This window comes from Protomyctophum parallelum, assembly GCF_964188405.1.
Source record: "Protomyctophum parallelum genome assembly, chromosome: 7".
Classification (NCBI taxonomy): domain Eukaryota; kingdom Metazoa; phylum Chordata; class Actinopteri; order Myctophiformes; family Myctophidae; genus Protomyctophum; species Protomyctophum parallelum.
This window is the reverse complement of record NC_139705.1, coordinates 35,831,216-35,850,042: the sequence shown is the minus strand read 5'-3', so window position 1 is coordinate 35,850,042 and position 18,827 is coordinate 35,831,216. Positions and strand designations below refer to the sequence as shown.

The following is an 18,827-nucleotide window of genomic DNA, read 5'->3' as shown; positions in this document are numbered from 1 at the left end:
ACGAATGCAGAGAAACAAGTCTGAGAGCCAGTGAAGAAAGAGTGAAGTGAAGGAGACAGAGCAGATTCTGCCAACGAGGGCTGAAGACTGCTTAGCTTTGACCTTTCACGCGCCGTCCAGCTGTGTTCAAAGCTTGCCGGACATCACGTAACATCGATGGCAGTGGTGGACTCAGTACTCAACCCCAGTACTTGAGTCAGTGTCTACTCCTGGTCAAACATTACACAAGCACACTCAAATTTGAACTTGACTTAAGTACTTGATGTGTAGTAAGTATTCAAAGGTACATGCTTCTAAATATACTTGAGTATTCAAAAGTACACATTTCAAGTACATATTCCTTTAAATATCAATGTATTGTATTGATTTGATTTTTCAGAAGTACAAAAAAATGAAAAGAAAAGAAACGCTTGTAGATCTGCGATTCTCACTACATTTTAAATGGGGCTTAAGTGGTTTATGTACTGTAATGTACTTTTTCACTTCCTGTAGCAAAATATACTCAAAATGTTTTGCTGAAGTACAGTACTTTGTTAATGTCCACCACTGATCGACAGTGTGTCAGAATGTGGAGAAGACACAGTTTGCTTCTAGTATCAGTGGGATATATCAGAACGAAGAGATTTGAAGAGTCACAGCTGTTGTGTACGTGTGGCCGGAGTTCATTGACAAGGCACTTGTTTCATGGGAGAAACTGTCGATATTTGGAAAAGTTACGCGCGTGTGTGTTTGTGTGTGTATATCTTTGTGGAGAGATAGAGACAGGGGTCCAGCATGGCAACCCCTCTAGTGTGTGTGTGTATCTTTGTGGAGAGAGCGGTAGAGACAGGGGTCCAACATGGCAACCCCTCTAGTGTGTGTGTGTGTATCTTCGTGGAGAGCGGTAGAGACAGTGGTCCAACATGGCAACCCCTCTAGTGTGTGTGTGTATCTTTGTGGAGAGAGCAGTAGAGACAGGGGTCCAGCATGGCAACCCCTCTAGATCTCCATGCAGGGTGTGCAGTAGAGGCTCTGGACAGAGCTCAGGACATACAGCAGTAGGACGGCAGTTGGGAGTATTTTGGGGCGGAAGCAATACCATCTTCACCCCAGGCAAGGTCCAGGTGCAGGGCCAGAGCACCACAGACCCCCCCGCAGATCCTCCAGTGCTGGCGAAGCAGCATGTCCGCCGAAACTGCAGGTGAACACAAGCAGTGCGTGCTCAGAATTATAAATTATTCTGCCCCCAGTCGCACATAGAGCAAAGATCAGCACAAACTCTGCTAATTCGTTTTCCCTTCTTATTATTTTACACCTCTTTCAGTGAGAGAGTCAGAGAGAGATTATTTTTTTGGACTGATATAAGTTCTGATTGCCTTGAAAATAATTCAAAGGAGGTGCCCCTCGTTCCCGAAACTGAGAAAATTAAGTTTGACTTTCGCTATGCACTCGGGTCAAATTCTTCTGCGTTTGCCTTCATATTTGTCACTGTCGGGTGCAAACCTCGTATGTGCAAAAATGGTAAATTTTCAGGAACATTTAAAAAATAATTTGTGCTCCAATCAATGGATCCAATTATTAATTAAGTGATTATCTTGTCACAAGCTATAAAACCCAAAGACACACTTAACCACTTTCACTTTAAGCTCACCTTTTGTTAATATTTGGCTACAGTATAGGTCTGCTATACAAGGTTTCTGCCTGTGTGGACGTGCCAGAATGGCATAAGTCCTTATCAGCGCAGCTGACAAAGGTTTTCATTCAACGACAATATAGTTATGCCAAGACCCAACAAGAACGTCCTTGTTCCTTCACCCTGTACCAAATCCTCCCTGTCCTTGTTTGAAAAGACTTAACATGAACATTACTCCAGCAAATAAATGTTCCAGGAGGTGATTTAGAGATTTTCTTCTAAAGGGCATGCAGAACATTTCATTTTAAAGTTATACCGTGTAACATTAATTTCAGCAGTGTTTTTGGTGACACCTACTGTTGGCTCTGTGGCACTACAGCGGTTGGCTATTAATACTTTCCCCGTGAAAAACGTAACCTATGTTAATCATTAGTCTCGGCAAGCGCCAATAAACTAGGTTACGTTTATTCAGTTGTATAAATGTTAGTCGAAAGGCTACTAACATTAGCTTCGGATGGCTATCTGTTGTTAGCCATAACACTGGACTGTGCCATCTTGATTTACAAGTGCACCCACGCGTGCGCGCACTTTCAGTCCCCTTTATCTCGAATTCCCTGTCCAAGGCGGCATTTCTGGACAAAACAACGCTTAGTGCACGGAGCATAGCGGTTACTGTAATGGCGCCGGGCCGTACTTCTTATCAGCTAGTGGAAGATCAACACCTACTCCGACAACACACACACCATTCAGTCAACATCCGGTTCCAGTCGTGGTGTTTTGGATCTTCAAAATAAGGACGGTCGGATATCCTGGCATATAGTAATCATTCTTTAATTAATCCTAGCGGCCAAACGGTTAATAGTGTTTAGAGACATTGTCAAAACACAGGTTATTGTGAAAAATATATACCAGTGAAAGATTTTGTGTAATTGAAGTACGTTTAGTATGACAAGCGACTGAATGTTAGGGATGATTTATAGTATACCATGGGTTCCCAAAGTGGGGTCCGGGGACCCCTGGGGGTACTTGACGGAGTTCCAGGGGGGTACCTAGCTCAATTAGAGATAGTTAGAAACCAAATGGACCCTTATGGGTCTGTAACTCAGAGAGTGTACAAATCTCAGAGTTAAATTAACAGTGGATTTACAATATAAATTGGGGTACCAGAGATAGAAATGCCATTAAATTTGGGAACCACTGATTTATACGCCGCCAGTGTCTGGCAGAATAGCCGATCTGCAAACCGAAAATAGGTCAGAACAAGTTACGTTTACGACACACTGCATTGTAGCGCATTGTGAGCTTGTTTTGAGCCATTTTCGGCGGGTGACGCGATGCACCACCAAATAAAACTCAGGCTTTATGTTCCAAAACAGCAGGATTAGAGATGTAAGCTATGACTCACACAGAGGCAGAGAGAGAGAGAGACAGAAGCAGAGGTCCCCCGGTGGTCTCTTTACCTCCTGGTGTTACTGCTCACAGATGACATTGGGCTCTTAATGTTGATGTTCTCGTAGACGCCACTCGACTCGTCATTTGTCACCCTGCATGGCCAGCACACACAGACACATCAAAGTCACAATGCCAACTTTGATGAGGTAGTATTGCTATGTTTTAAAAATATATGGTTTACTTCATTTCCTGAAAAAAATATATTATATATATAAATTAGCTGGTTTCTGCTCGACAGCAGAGATATATTCTGTTTCACAAGACAGCACATACACAATATAAGTACTGAATAGGCTGAAAATGCTCTGACACGCTTTTTTAAGTTTCTTTTCAAGCTGTGCTGTTTCAGCTAGAGATAAAATCCTCATTCTAGACTGCAGGCTGCCTGGAGGGCAGGCCAATGACTATACTCTGTCTGTCTGTCACTGATCACATGACCCTCAAAAAGGTATTCTCTGATTCCAGTCTGCACAGAAGTTGGGGAACTTCTTATTTGTGGACATCAGCCCCAAGGCATATACTGTAAATGACATGGTTTAATTAAGGTTGAAAATGGATGGCATATATTCCCATGGGGGTCTCGGGACCCCACTTTGAGAAGCGCTGGTTTAGGGAGTGGGTACTCACACAGAAGAGGAACGGGAGGGTGTAATACTGGTTTTGGACCTGGAGTTGGTCATCTGTGGATATTGGATATTGGAGTACTCTCGCTCCTTGGTCTTGTTTCTCTGCAAGGTCAGCACAAGGGAAACACAACAGTAATTTATTTTGTATTTATAGTTTTTATCCCACGATTTTTGTAACCCATTTTTTACCCCTGTGTCAATTATCTAATGTGATCCTGGGCTCTACACACCCTCCGCCAACCTGGGAAACTCATGCTTCCTTCATGCATGAGTGTCCAAGTTGCTCCTTTACACCTGACAGGGGGGAGTTTCCCTGGTTGGACGTAGCGCGTGGAAGGAACATGTTATTCCAAACAGTTCCTTTCCCACTCCACACAGAAAGGCCCTTTCACCAACCCCGCCTCGGGTATGGGCACTGATGACGTGGAGGAGAGGACACGCCGCCAGCGCCCACAGCGTGAGACCTTCTAGCTGTGAGGCGACAGCACTACCGACTGTGCCACCGTATTCCCGTAAACATGTACTCTATGGAGGCAAAGACCACAGAGTGTGATTCAGGGAAAACACACAAAAATGCCCTTTGGGGTCCTTTATAAAACACAACATTAAGGGATTGTTGTTCTGACTGTCATAGCATTCACAGCAAAGGCCTCTGTGTTATTTGATCTATTTTTATAACTATGAGGATGTAGAAATGAATCCATTTCAGGCGGTTTTACTGAAAGTCTTTGTGTCTGGTACACGTGAGAAACACACCCTATTCAATACACCATACAGCCACGTGAATATGATCGCATTACATGTGCTCTGTGTGCAACTGTGTATGTAATGTGAACAGATGCACATGCACTGTCGGCTGTATTTATATCGGCCTCACAGCGTTTTACGTCGTCATTTAGAGCTCTAAACAAGGGGCTTGAGGGGCTAGCTCACATACATTTTTGTAAATAATAAATTGTTGTTCATCTGCTATTGTAGAATAGCCAATGTATACTATAAACGGATAATGTTAACTACTTTTGCCCCCCTGGAACACCCCCCCCCCCCCCCCCCACATGGAGAACCAGTGCTGTAAAACCTCCATTTAGATTTGTCCAGCAGGTCCATGAGGAATACAACACACAACACGTGAGTACGTAACACACTCTGCTCCACCATACTGCTTCAATATTTAACTTTGTGTGTCTCGTCTAGGAAGTCTACGGTCGTCTGCTGTGTAAACACATGTTCTGCAATCAATGTAATGCTGTACTAGGGCTCGGCAATAACCCAACATATATATCGAAACCGACATTTAGAACCAATGTCGGATTGCCCCTTTAAAACCCATTTTTCTCGGAATCTACGCTGCATCCACGCAGAGAATCAAAACGTGAATGTTCTGCGCTCATTTTTTACTTCATGCTGCATTGTGATTACAATATTAACACTTCTAAAGATAGTTCAGACTTACGCTAGCCATGTAGAAGTGGGTGATTTTGTGACTGCTTTTTGGGGGAAAGGGAAAGTGGGCGTTTTCAGAATAAAAGCTCCATCATCTGCCTGGCACTCTAGCGCCATTATTCTGAAAGATTCAGTGGCACCAGAAGTGTTTTAAGCTCTGTATTATATTACAATGGTCGCATACAGACAAATCATAGACGTACATAGATCTACAAGCTCACAAGTATATTTGCGACACATTGTGAGCTTGTAGATCTGCTAATGGAGTTTGAAACAATGGTTCCTAATTACCTGCTCCTCCTCCAGCCTCTTCTGGGCGGTGTCGATGTACTGCTGCACCGCCATGTAGATGAACTTGTACTGAGCCTCGGTCTGCACCATGCCCGACCTCTGCTGCCGCACCCTCTGGATGGTCTTCGGGATGTCTATGTCACAGTCTAGACCTGCGCGCACGCACACGCACACGCACACACACACACACACACACACACACAACCCCCAGAACAGACAATTTATGTTAAAATTATTCAAAATTATTCAAAATCTTTGATGTTTTTCGAACATTTTCAAAAACAGCAGATATACAAGCGCTCAGCTTGTTCAAGGTCTTGAACCTTGAACAAGCTCACTGTACTTGTACTTTAATGTTACATCTTGTGTACAGGTACATAAGAAAGAGTAAGACTTATTTTTGTTTTGCTTCCTTCAGACAATGCAGCAGCAAATAAATATAACATCAAACAGAAAACACATCAAACACAGGGATATAATATAGAGTGCAAAAGAGAGAAAAAGTGTTTTCCTTTTCCCCGATTCGCTCTGTTTCTTATCATTTTGTTGTAGAGCTGCTGTTTTTGAATAGCCAACATAATAAATGGAAGTGGTAAAAATGGTTGTGTCGCTATGTTTAACTACTTTTGTAGGGGAACTCCCTGGAACCCCTGGGGTTCGCTGGACCACACTTTGAGAACCACTGGTGTAGAGAGACAGAGCTGCTGCTTTGCACCACATTATTAGCCTGCATGACATTGAAGGGAGTATTGTGCTGAAAAATGTTGTTGCTTCGTTGCTTCGCCATTGACCAGTGTTTTCAGGTTCTGTTGCCCAGCATTAACATCATTATTAACCTAGTGTTTTTCAAACTTTTTGAAAAAGAGAAAACATTTCAAAATAGAAACAATTGCTTATCTACAAGCTTGCAAGCTTGTGCCCCATCTGTACACTACCACGTGTAGTTGTCCCTACCTTGCCGGTTGATGATATCAATTAGGATGTCGATGACGATAATGGTACCCGTCCTTCCGATGCCTGCACTGCAGAGATAAATGACACAAAATATCAAACCGTATGGTTCACACACAGAACTACATTGTGCTAGTTCTTTCCCATCATAGGCCTATAACAGAATTATATATCACACAACACAGGGTTACATTCGGAGTCACACCTGTTGCAGACCATGGTATTCTGAAATGCGAACTAGCTTTTCCTCCCCCGCGAACTTGAGACACGAGACAACACCGAGCGAGCTAAACCTAAAGTTGCCGTGTCAAACGTTGTGAAGTTCGCTTGAGACGACTCAGCCCTGTCCGAGTTACGACTCAGCCCTGTCCGAGTTACAACCCGATAGGCTTGCGCCATGACGAGGGACGAGCAAATGAAGAGCTTGTGATCATAATATTATCACCAATATCATTAAAAATATATATTTAATTGAATAAAATGAATCAAATTCAACAAAACTGGCATAGGCCTAAGTCGATTTATGATTGGCCTTCAAAAGTAACTATGGACACCAGAATCTCATTTCCACTAAGAGTCCCATCTAGAGGAAGGTCCCCAGGTGGTTCTGGATCATCCGCTGGAGCTAAAGGCTCTGGCTAGTGTTAAAAATCCTGGATCCTAGAGTTAAATGACTCTAACTTGCTATAATGTCCGGCTCCCTTATGTTGCTATTCATATCCACTAGGTGGCAATAGGTATAGGATTAGAGCACTGATATTCAGATCTGGAAATTCTGGAAAATCTGAATCTGGATCAAGGCGATCCTATCCTGAAGTTGAACTCCTGGGACAACATCCGGCTGTATTGTCTGATCCTGGATCACAAAATGTAGGATTTCAAAATCTGATCTGATCAGATAGGGATTCAAAGTGTTGAACTCCTGGGCCCTGGGGACCCCATAAAATAATTTGGGGTTGATTCCCAAACGAACCACTGCAGTAGGCCACCAACCTGTTTTTGGCATGGTAGGCTATTTTAACCTTACTTTGACAGAAATGGCTTTGTGACAGAAAGCACCTTTCTGTCAGAGATGGCCCTTTCTGCCCTATAGTTTAATACATTTTATAAAGTGTATTATTATAGTGTGCAATACCCATTTAGGCCTGACGTCGTGATTTGAAAAATGTCTTCTAAATCCTGACAGTTTTCTGAAAAACCTCTGTTTCTATGTCAGTGGTGCTCAATATTTCATGTCAAGGTCAAGGACCCCGTAATTGGCCACCGACTTGCATCTGAAAATAATAAATATGTAGTTCCAGGGTCCCCCCAGAAGCAAAGATTTGAGTTAAAAAAGGTTCACTGAAAGAATATATAAAAAATAGCAGATCTACAAGCTCGTAGCGCGGCACTCGGTGCCGTGCTATGAGCTTGTAGATCTGCTATAACATAATGCTTAAAACACCAAAATTCCGCCCAGAATGGGTTGAGTGCTAACCTCCTGCTCGTACCTGCAGTGGACCACGATAGGCCCGGTGTCTGGAATGGCGCTCTGTGTGCGGTTGACCTGCTCCAGGAAGCTCAGGACTCCCCCGGGCTCGTTGGGCACGCCGTGGTCCGGCCAGCTCAGGTACTGGTAATGCCAGATGTACCTCACATGCTCCCTCTGCAGGTCAAACATGGTACAGGGTTTTCAGACCTTTTCATGTCAAGGACCCAAAATGAATATGCATTTGGCTGCGGACCCCCCCATCAGAACATATCTTGTGACCCCCTTAATAGATTTGTTGTTGTTAAAATGTTTCAATAACATTTCACGATAGTTTTTAAAATAATAGCTGATCTGCAAAGCTCACAGTTGAATCGCAATAATTCGCTAATAATTCTACGTTTACCAAATAAGACAGAAATGTCAGCAGGAAAGTCTAGAGTTCTGGCATAGCACATCAGAAATGGCCGATCACGCGGCTAAGCTATTATCAGTCTGGGACTGAAGCAACCGCCTTTCTTCCTTACCCGGTCCAGGCGGGTCACCTCCAGCTCCCTCAGGATGTAGTCCTGTGCCGGCCGCTCGTCCACATTCCTCACCACCACCTTCCCGAACTCCTTGGTGGCGTTGAGGTCGGGCCAGTAGCGGACACACTTGTTCTGCACGGCAGGAGGCAAGGCAAGATTGTACATGTTTTTATTGTGACGTTTTGTGTTTGTGTGTCTATATTTATTGTTTGTCATGGACCCCAGGAAGAGTAGCTGCTACTTCGGTGGCAGCTAATGGGGATCCATATGTATATAAAGAATAAAGGCAGAGATGGAGAGAGAGAGAGAGAGAGAGAGAGAGAGAGAGAGAGAGAGAGAGAGAGAGAGAGAGAGAGACACACACACTGTCGGATAGGCCTAGAACTACTCTTACATACCATTACTATATAGAAGTGTCTATTTGTACGTCTCTAAATGTTTTGATTAATTGAACAAGGTGGACCCTCTTGTAAACAAGTGTAATGCTCAATTGGGTCGTCCACTCAGTTAACAGTCTTTGTATTGAGTTTGTGCTTGAAATGTACTGTAATTCTGCAAACTGTTAATAAATATTTCAATCAATCAATCAAACATAATAGAATTGTACAATGGTCCCCTCTCCTTCTGGTGTTTTTGTCACTATATATATATATATATATATATATATATATATATATATATATGCGCGCACATACATGAAATTCGTCCTCTGCATTTACCCATCCTATAACAACTAGGAGCAGTGAGCATGCAGCCCCTCGCTGGGGAGCGAGTGGCTCACGGGAAGCAATTACCGTAGGGGTCTAGAGTGTTGCTCAGGGACACACATCCACACATTGCTGGCCTGGCCTTGAATCGTACCTGGGACAACCAGGGGCTCTGGCTCCCCAGGCGCTCTCACAACCACTCAGCTATGACCGACCCCATATCGCCTGGTTGAAAGTCGGTGTGAATTAATCAGTTGAAAGAATATAGTGGAAAGTATAAAATGATGAAATATGCCCCGTTTTGGACATAGGCCTATTACATAGTTTTTATTTATTATGATTTACTGGTCATTTCTGTGTATATTTTATTTATTATGATTTACTGGTCATTTCTGTGTATATTTATTTACATTATTTGTCATGTCTGCCCCATGCAACGTTTGTTTACAAAGCACACAAGGAAAACGGAAAAGTAATGCTAAGTTTTATGTTCAAATGTTCAACGGCCAAAAAACACAATTAAGTCGTTAGTTCGCAAGTATTTGTATGACAATAAATCGGCAAGTAAATTGTTATGATGGTGACGGCCCTAGTGTGGACGTGCTGATGGTGGCATTAAGACCAGTTAAACGACTGGCTCAGCTCAAGCAGCTTTGCAATCAGCTTAACGGTCATAGGATACTTGTTTAGGGGTGGGTGGGTGGGGGGGGGGCGGCGTCGTAGCTGAGTGGGTAGAGACTGAAGCCTTCTGGGAAATTTCACCTCTTCAGACTCCACCTCAGCCCCTAGCACTGCTCTCTCCTTGTATCCATTCTTCACCTTTGTTCGACAGATGCTAGTTAGTTTGCTATGTAGAGAGGGAGACACCCATGGCTGCAATTTCTCTTTTGGGTCTCAAGTCCCCTGGACAAACCTATAGACTAGAGCGTCGCAGTCCCGCCCCACGACGAGCGGCACAGAAGAGAATTTCCCATTCATTATTTCCCATAGACGTTTCAGAAAGTATTTATTTAAAGACCTTTAAGCCTCGGACAAAGCCAACTCAGCTCCTGACAAATCATGACAATAAACAAAAAATGTTGGGCCAAACAAGAAAGAAGAAAAAAGGGCAGGGTACAACACTTTTTTAGAGTTTTTCTTCTTTCTTCGGCCCAAACAATTGTGTTTATTGTCAGATTGATTTGTCAGGAGCCTAGTTGGCTTTGTCCAAGGCTTAAAGGTATTTAAATAAATACTTTCTGAAACGTCTATGGCAACGTCTATGGGACTTTTTCCACTTTTTTTGCAGCATCGAACAGTGGTCCCGCAGGGCTCCATTCTTGAACTGCTAATGATTCTGACCTGAATTAATGACCTAACTTGCTGATTTGTTCCTGATTTATGTATAAGGTCATGATGGAATGGTTTGTAATTGCAGCGTACCACAAGCACGCATGCGACAATGTACGCATGTACGATGCCCTGCCGATGGCTTTGCTGAAGCAAATTAGCTTAATGTACCCCTAAATCATAACCATGTTATAACATTACGGTCATATGCCTTGATTTATTTTTATTTTTTATTTTGAATGTGCTATACAATTCCAGTATTTCTTATACTATTATATCTGCCATTCCATTTTATTTGCACACACATTGCAGTGAGTGTCATTTATAGTTTATCTATAATTTCATTGCTTGAATACAACAGTGCTGAAGACAAAGCCATCCATTAAACTGTGAATCCCAGATATATATACCCTGGTTGACAAGTACTACTGCCTGAAGATAATACCGGTAAGCATATCTCCTTTGGACAAGCAGGAATTGCCTCTTGGATGAGCAGTAGAAATGTGATATTTCACGTGGGAGAGGTTTATGCATTACAGCCTTAAGTGTGCCTTCCAAATAGCAGTAACTGCAATAGTCTTTCCACACCCAGAAACACAGACCTTCAACTTTCTTTATTGTATACATTAGAATAGTAGTAGTAGTATAGCAGGTTTTATTTTCCAGGCTTTATCTCTGGAGATAAAAGTGGGACCGAGGTTAGCTTTTAGACTACTGCTTTGCACGTTGTGCTGTGTGCACAGCTAGAAAAACATCAGCGTGAGCTTTTAACCTTCATCAAACGCTCTCTCCAAACTCTGTATCTTCTCATTTAATATGCAGCAAAACAAGCAAAGGTGAGTTTCACCTAATTTTGATCAATGAGATCACCTCTAAAGAAGAAATGCTGGTACATTTCCATGAGGCAAAAGACCATGGGCAATGAAAACAAGCCATAAACTCTAATGCCATCATAAATCATCGAAACTAAAGCATAGGATACTACTTCATAATAACAACTCACACAGAAATCCTCAGTGTTCATTTATCCAATTGAGAGTGTACAAATGTGGTTACATTTGTACACTCTCAATTGGTGTATTAAGTGACATTTATTTGGTGTATTTTTTTGGTGTATTAAGTGACAATTGGTGTATTAAGTGACATTTCTTATTAAACTCATGGGATACATACACAAGTGTATGTATCCCCTGTCAGGTGAGAATAAGCGGGTTGGACTCCTCATGCATTGGAAGGAAGCATGAGGTCAGTCCCCAGGTTGGCAGAGGGAGTGTAGCGCCCAGGATTACATTAGACAATTGACACCAGGTGAACCAAATAGGTTAAAAAATAGTGGGATATATCAATAAATTAAATAAATTAAAGAAAAGGTTGAGAAGCGCTGCCCTACGTGGTGCAGCAGACAGACAGACGCGTACCCGGCCTCGCTCCATCTCCTTGGTGGTCATGACGATGACGTGGCTGTTCTCCTGGTACACCATGCTCCAGAAGTCCACCACGGTGTTGTGCAGACAGCCCTGCGTGGCGATGAACACCTTGCCCTCGTCCACGTGGTGGCCCTCCTCACGCACGCTCTGCACACACACACACACACACACACACACACACACACACACACACACACACACACACACACACACACACACACACACACACACACACACACACACACACACACACACACACACACACACACACACACACACACACACACACACACACACCACAACTGTTAGTATAGAGACCAGTGCTTCTCAAACTGTGTCATGTCAAGGACAGCCAAATTAATGTATTTGGCCGCGGTGGACCGCCATTTGAAAAGGGTTTGTGCCAGGGACTCCCAAAATAGAATACTTATGTTAATAAAAATCACACCCGTGTGAAGTGAGGGGTGCTAATATATTAAAGTCTAAATCATGTTGATTAGGTGATGTAATGGTCTTGTAAAACAAACGGTGCCAATTAAATTCTCTTTATTGTTAATGGCATTTAGATTTAATGTTTGTGTTAGGGACAAGATGATGTAAATGTTCCCTTCATTGTCAATGGTGTTTTTAAAACAACATTGAACTGACAAACATTAAACCTGTACATAGGAGGGGCTAGTGCCTCTCAAAAATAAAAAAGGAGGGAAAAATACTAGACCTATAAGCTCGCAAGATCTGCTATTTTTAGATAGCCAACATATACATGGATGAATACATGTGTTTTGATTCCACATTAACTGCTGTTGCTGGGGAACCCCTGGAACCCCCCCGAGGACCCTACTTTGAGAACCACTGCTTTTTTGATCGAATAGTCCAGAAGCATGTTTAACATATGTCAACAAATCAACACAAATATTTCAAATAGATTTTTTTATTATCAGATTTGGAAATACTCAAGTAAAGTAAAGTAATAAATTGGACTACTTTCATCTACACTTTCAGAGTAAAGGTCCTTTCAAACGGGCAGCGATTAACGCGCCTAGTAATTCATTTTCAATGAGACCTGCATATTTTTTCTGTACGTGCAGAGAAGTCGGGGGCGACAACCCCAAGCGTATTCACGTGGGCGCGGCCCCGTGAAATTGTCGCGTGCGTACTCGTTTCGTGTACACGTCCACGACTGACAAGACCTGGATTAAGGTTAGCTTTGTTTACGCTTGCGTTGTCGCGCCCCTCATGAGCAGAGTGAGCATGAGCATATAGTTTCACGGAAAAAATACAGATATACGACGATGACAGCAAATGGTGCATTTATATGGTAAATGGTGCATTTATATGGTAAATGGTGCATTTAGTATATAGCACCTTTATCCAAGGCACTTTACATAGATTGTGCATTACATGCATTACATTCACCCATTCACACACACATTCATTCACCAATGGCGGCGGAAGCCATGCAAGGCACCAACCACCAGCACATCAGGAGCAATTAGGGGTTCAGTGTCTTGCTCAAGGACACTTCGACACTAACTCTGGGGGAACTCAGGTTCGAACTGGCAACCTTGCGGTTACCATCCAACAACTCTACCCCTGAGCCACCGCCGCCGCCACACTCATTACATCCGCACCGGTGATGCTACCACACAACAACTATCTACAACTATTTTTAGGAGACCACAGTATAATTAGTGTCCATGACCATAACATCAAACAGGTCCCCTCATATAAATATCTGGGAGTACATATCGATGAGGACCTGAGCTGGCACACGCATGTTACAACACTGTGTTCTAAGATACACCAACATCTACACTTTCTCAGAAGACTTAGGTACTTACGGTATATCCAGCTGGTTTGGCAATCTAACTAGGTACTTACGGTATATCCAGCTGGTTTGGCAATCTAACTGTGAAATACAAGTCTCAAGTAAGTAGGCTAGCAAACATGGCTGGGAAGATCATGGGCATGTCCACCCCACCCATCACTCCCCAGGCCATCTTTGAACAAGCAGTGGTGAGACAGGCTCGGAATATTGTATCTGACCCCTAGCATGTACTGTACCGAGAGTACGAGCTAATGCCATCCGGTAGGAGGTATAGAACTCCACGGTGTGTATATAATAGATTTAAACACTCTTTTGTTCCAAATCGGGCACCCCCAGTTATGAATTGGCCTCTGCTCCCTTGATAGCAGCTTTTATTCACAGATAGGTGATGTGAACAAAACTACTTATGACATGTGTCTGTCTGTAGCTCACTCTGTCCAGCAGAGGGTGCTGAAAACACAAAAAGAAACTGGAATCACAGCCAGGCAGCTTCAGGTGACCTTTTTGTTATCAGTTTATGACAGTAGTTCCCACAGGCAGGGTGTCTTGAGGGGGCTCCAGGGGGTCTTGAGGGGGCTCCAAAATGACTTCAAATAGCATCACAATCACTTTAACCACTTTAACCCTATACATCGGCTATTTGAAAATGACGAATGATGAATTGAACAATGTGGACCCTGTTGTAAACAAGTGTAATGCTTAATTGGGTCGTCCACTCACAGTTGACAGTCTTTGTATTGAGTTTGTGCTTAAAATGTACTGTAAATTCTACAAACTGTTAATAAATATTTCAATCAATCAATCAATCAAACCGATTTACAAGATATTTTCTAAAAAAATAATAAATAAAAATGTGTGTGTGTGTGTGTGTGTGGGGGGGGGGGCAAGACTCACTCTGATGTAGTTGGCGTTGATGTAGTCAGAACCAGACACCTCTGGGTCCGCTTCCCTGATCATAACTCGGGTGGTGTCGACTACACACGCACAAGCACAAACACACACCATTACTATACACGCTGCAAGCAGTCTATAAATTGAGTTTACAAATCTGTTATTTTGGTATAAACCGGCCATAAATCCAATCCTAATCTCTAAATGTCTAATCCTAACCCCAAACTGAATCTTCTCCTAATCATAAATTAACTCTAAAAAGATTTTTTTTAACCCTAAAACAACCATTTCTCTCCACACACACACACACACACACACACACACACACACACACACACACACACACACACACACACACACACACACACACACACACACACACACACACACACACACACACACACACACACACACACACACACACACACACACACACACACACACACACACACACACACACACACACACACACACACACACACACACACACACACACACACAAAACTGTCATCTGTACCAGCATGGAAAACATCTATAATTGTCCTACATTAAAAGCACATATGTGACACATATATCACACACAAGAGTACATTAGAAACAAAGTATCTACAGTAAGTAAGTAAAATGGAAATACTCAATTAAGCACCTCAAAACCTTACTCAACAACACAGTACTTGTGCCACCGCTGGCATCAAAACATCATCACAATGCGTGGCTACAAGCCTCTTAACATGTTCCACACACACTATTATATTTGTGTCATTCTTTCCACAGGAAGTAGGAGAGAGAGAGAGAAAGGAAGTTGTGACGCACATGGGAGAATGTTCTTGTATCTGTTTTTACTCTTGTTCTCTGGTCTCTGGCCCTCCTTCCTGGGATACAACAGCTTACACTCCTGCTGCTGCAGCACCTGATGGAGAGAGGGGGAGGGGGGAGGGGGGGGTGGAAGTAGAAGTGAGAGGAGTTCTAAAAACAAAACCACACATCTGAGCTCAAGGAGAAAGTGCGTAAAACAATGCCCTATTTTATAATTTGCTGTATGTACGATAGTGTTGCGGAAAAAGTAGCGATATAACTTTCACCGACTGCATATCGTTGTCGGGCAGAAACCGCTCATCTCCACGTTTTAAGCCATTTTGACATGAGATCAGACCTGAAAAAGCTATGTTTCTATGTCAGTCGTTCTTCGATAAAAAAAAAAAACAGACCTACAAGCTCGTATGAGCTTGTAGATCTGCTATTTTTCAATAGCTAAAGCATAACATAATGCCAACACCAAAAGTGGTTCCCGCCCAAAATGGGTTAACTTTTTGTGTTTTTTCCTGTGTGCGTTACTTGATCATAACGCAATGTCACACAGAAGCATCAAAAGTAGCAGCAAGCTACACAAGCTCCAAACACAGCGCGGAGTAGATCTGCTACTTTTGCGATTTAAAAAATGCAAAGTAACAGATTTGGACATATGAGGTTTCCACGATAAAAAGCTAAGACCCTGTAATATACTTCAGTCAGGTGGGGTGGATGCTGGTAGGGTGGTAGAGCTCACTGTTCACAGAACCACCTAACCACCCCCCCCCCCCCCCCCCCCCCTTTGGCCCTTTCATCAAAGCAAAAAACAACAAAACTGTTGTCAGAAGCCGCTTTACTGTGAAAGACATTAATCCCATATTGTGTGGATTTAATACCAAAGCTGTGCGAGTTGATATTATTGAGACTTTTATGTATTGAAATGAAAGGTAATGCAACTTTCTTTTTACCCATGAACAATGTCACATTGAAATCTCCATTCGCCAAAACTTCTTCAGATGACAAAAAACGTGACGCCGCAGTGGGTGGAAGCTGCAAACCACTGATTTCCATGTTTTGCATAAACCAACCGAAAGACGGAAAACAATTGAGCAGCAGCAGCATTCGCTCTTCTGTCTACATTTGTGCGACACACTGTTGCACAAAGAAGTAGGGTATAATGTACCAAAAACAGAGGGAACAAAAGTAGAAAAAGTTGGAGATACAGGGTTTCAAACAATAGCAGCAGGACACCATGTGTTCCCGTCTATATTATACAAGCACAATGCGAATGCAACTTCAGTGACTGTAGCTTTAAGTAAAGACAAACACATACTGTACCTCAAACTCTTCCCAGAACCCTTGTTTTGGCTTCTCCGAGTTGTCGGCTACCTTGTTGAGTTCTCGTACCCTGTTCTCAATGTTGGCAGCATTTATTCTCGTCGCATTGAAGGGCTATGGTTATAAAAGACAACATTATGAGGATAGGAAATGAAATGTTGTCGCCGTAATTCTGTTCATACTTTCTATCTAGTTTGGTGGTTCTGTGGTAACGAGTTACAGTACATTTACCAACAACATACTTAATTAATTTTTTTATAAATTTGAGTGATTTCAATGGAATATATACTTTTCACATTTACGGTAGGCCTACTCAAACATATTTGTGACGAAAAATATTAGTTTTACTCCTTTGCATTTAGACCAAATGTAAAAGAGTAAAAGTAAATCATAATTTGGCTACATTCTGCTCGGTACTTTAATACATGCTATAAGTCCCATTCTCTTGACTTCAATCAATTTCCATGTCATTCTAACTATCTAATTATCTATCTAACAATACTTCTGACACTTCAAATACCATCTACGGTAAGTGCCTAGTCAGAGTTTCTCCAATGCTTCATATTACCATGAAAGAGACAATTTAAAGGTCAGCCCTCTCTTTTTGCTATTACCAAATGTTACGCTATGTGAGATCATGTACTGGTAATTGTAAAAGTTATCCAGGAATTAAATATTCAATACAATTCAAGCACCATCAGAGCTGAGAGCTTCATTCAGTATTCATGTACACCCCTCACCTCACCGGCACGGCTCGCATTTAAATGTAGGCATATTTAAGGTTTTCCAGCAAAAAAGGACTGGCTTCATTTATAGTTGGTGGGGCCACCAGTGTCGCACGCTGAAAATAGCTGATCTACAAGCTCACAACATGGCTCACAACATGACACACGACACTGGTGCATAACAGGGCTTTAACCAAATTAACCCTAGCTTCCATATCCTAGGGTAAACATGTAGGTGTAGACTGTAGAGGGACAAAAGGAGCGGACCAAATAAGAAAATATAGAGCCTATAGGGTTTACTAACTATACATCTGTTGACTTTTATACAGTAAGTGTGGTTCTGGCCTGGGGACAGATAGTATTAGAGAGAGAGCGAGAGCGAGAGCGAGAGAATGTCCAAATCTGTAACCAAATGGACCCTTACCCGGGAAAGAGTAAGCGTCCATTTGTACCCCCTAGAGGGCCCAGCACCAAGCGTTGGACCCCTGGAGGGCCCCGGACCAGACGTGGTACATTGGTTAAGGCTTCCTATATTGGTTTTGTAATAATTATCTAAATCAAAATCTACAAAGTAACCAGTAAGTAAAAATACAATATTTGCCTCTGAGATTACTGGGAATTGGAAATACTCAAGTAAAGTACAAAATACATCAAAACTGTACTTAAGTAAAGTATTGAGTAAATGTACTCAGATACTTTCCACCACTGTTTGTCTAGCCAGCTCAGTGGCCTTGTGGTGGCCTTGTGCAGTATCCGCCCTGAGACTGGGAGGTCGGGGTTCGATCCCCGGCCGGGTCATACCAAAGACTATAAAGGACCCAATGCCTCCCGGCTTGGCACTCAGCATCAATGGGTTGGATTGGGGGTCAAAGTGTGGCACGGCTGCAGCTCACCGCTCCTTGGCTGCGGACCACCACTCTAAGAGATGCGGGTCAAATGGTACGACTTTGACTGTCTCGTCCTCACCTGTTTGAGGTGAACGACGATGCCACTCTTCTCCACCATGGGGTTCTTCTTGTAATGGTCCACCAGGTCGGCCAGCGTGTCAAACCTCTCGCCACCGCCCACGTCGTATTTACCGTCCTGCTGGAGGGAAGCACCGACATCAAACATGACATTTCACCGGGGAAAAAAACTAAATCCCAAAGAGGATGACAGACTCAATGTCAAGCCCTAGAACTTAACCTGGTTACTAGCCTACACAGAATGACACTTTCACTTAACACAGCGGCTCTTAAAGTGGGGTCCGGGGGCACCCAGGGGTCCTTGAAGGGGTCCCCAACTAAATGAGTTAATATATCAATGATATAGCATCAAAATCAGTTCAATCATACATTTGAAAATAGCAGCTCTACAAGCTCACAACGTGTCATAATGTGATTGTAAAGTTGCCCGAGGGCCAAGGCTCCAAAAACAGTCAGCG

At 42.8% G+C, this 18,827-nt stretch overlaps 1 protein-coding gene across 4 annotated transcripts in view; it reads right to left on the bottom strand.

Annotated features, from left to right (window-relative positions):
• Positions 1-526: 526 nt before the first annotated feature.
• Positions 527-18,827, bottom strand: part of ptpn11b (protein tyrosine phosphatase non-receptor type 11b) — a 62,037-nt gene continuing 43,736 nt past the window's right edge. Inside the window, exons 5-16 of one of the 4 annotated variants that reach the window (XM_083769956.1) lie at positions 18,371-18,490; positions 16,680-16,793; positions 15,366-15,462; positions 14,556-14,635; positions 11,825-11,980; positions 8,371-8,502; positions 7,866-8,020; positions 6,379-6,446; positions 5,425-5,576; positions 3,692-3,792; positions 3,073-3,156; positions 527-1,174 (exon numbers count right to left, since the gene is read on the bottom strand). In XM_083769956.1, the coding sequence (XP_083626082.1) occupies positions 1,084-1,174; positions 3,073-3,156; positions 3,692-3,792; positions 5,425-5,576; positions 6,379-6,446; positions 7,866-8,020; positions 8,371-8,502; positions 11,825-11,980; positions 14,556-14,635; positions 15,366-15,462; positions 16,680-16,793; positions 18,371-18,490 (1,350 nt within the window). In that variant the 3' untranslated portion in view covers positions 527-1,083. Of the gene's footprint in view, positions 1,175-3,017; positions 3,157-3,691; positions 3,793-5,424; positions 5,577-6,378; positions 6,447-7,865; positions 8,021-8,370; positions 8,503-11,824; positions 11,981-14,555; positions 14,636-15,365; positions 15,463-16,679; positions 16,794-18,370; positions 18,491-18,827 lie in introns of all 4 variants that reach the window. The other 3 variants (XM_083769957.1, XR_014569533.1, XR_014569534.1) reach the window with 3 other exon arrangements.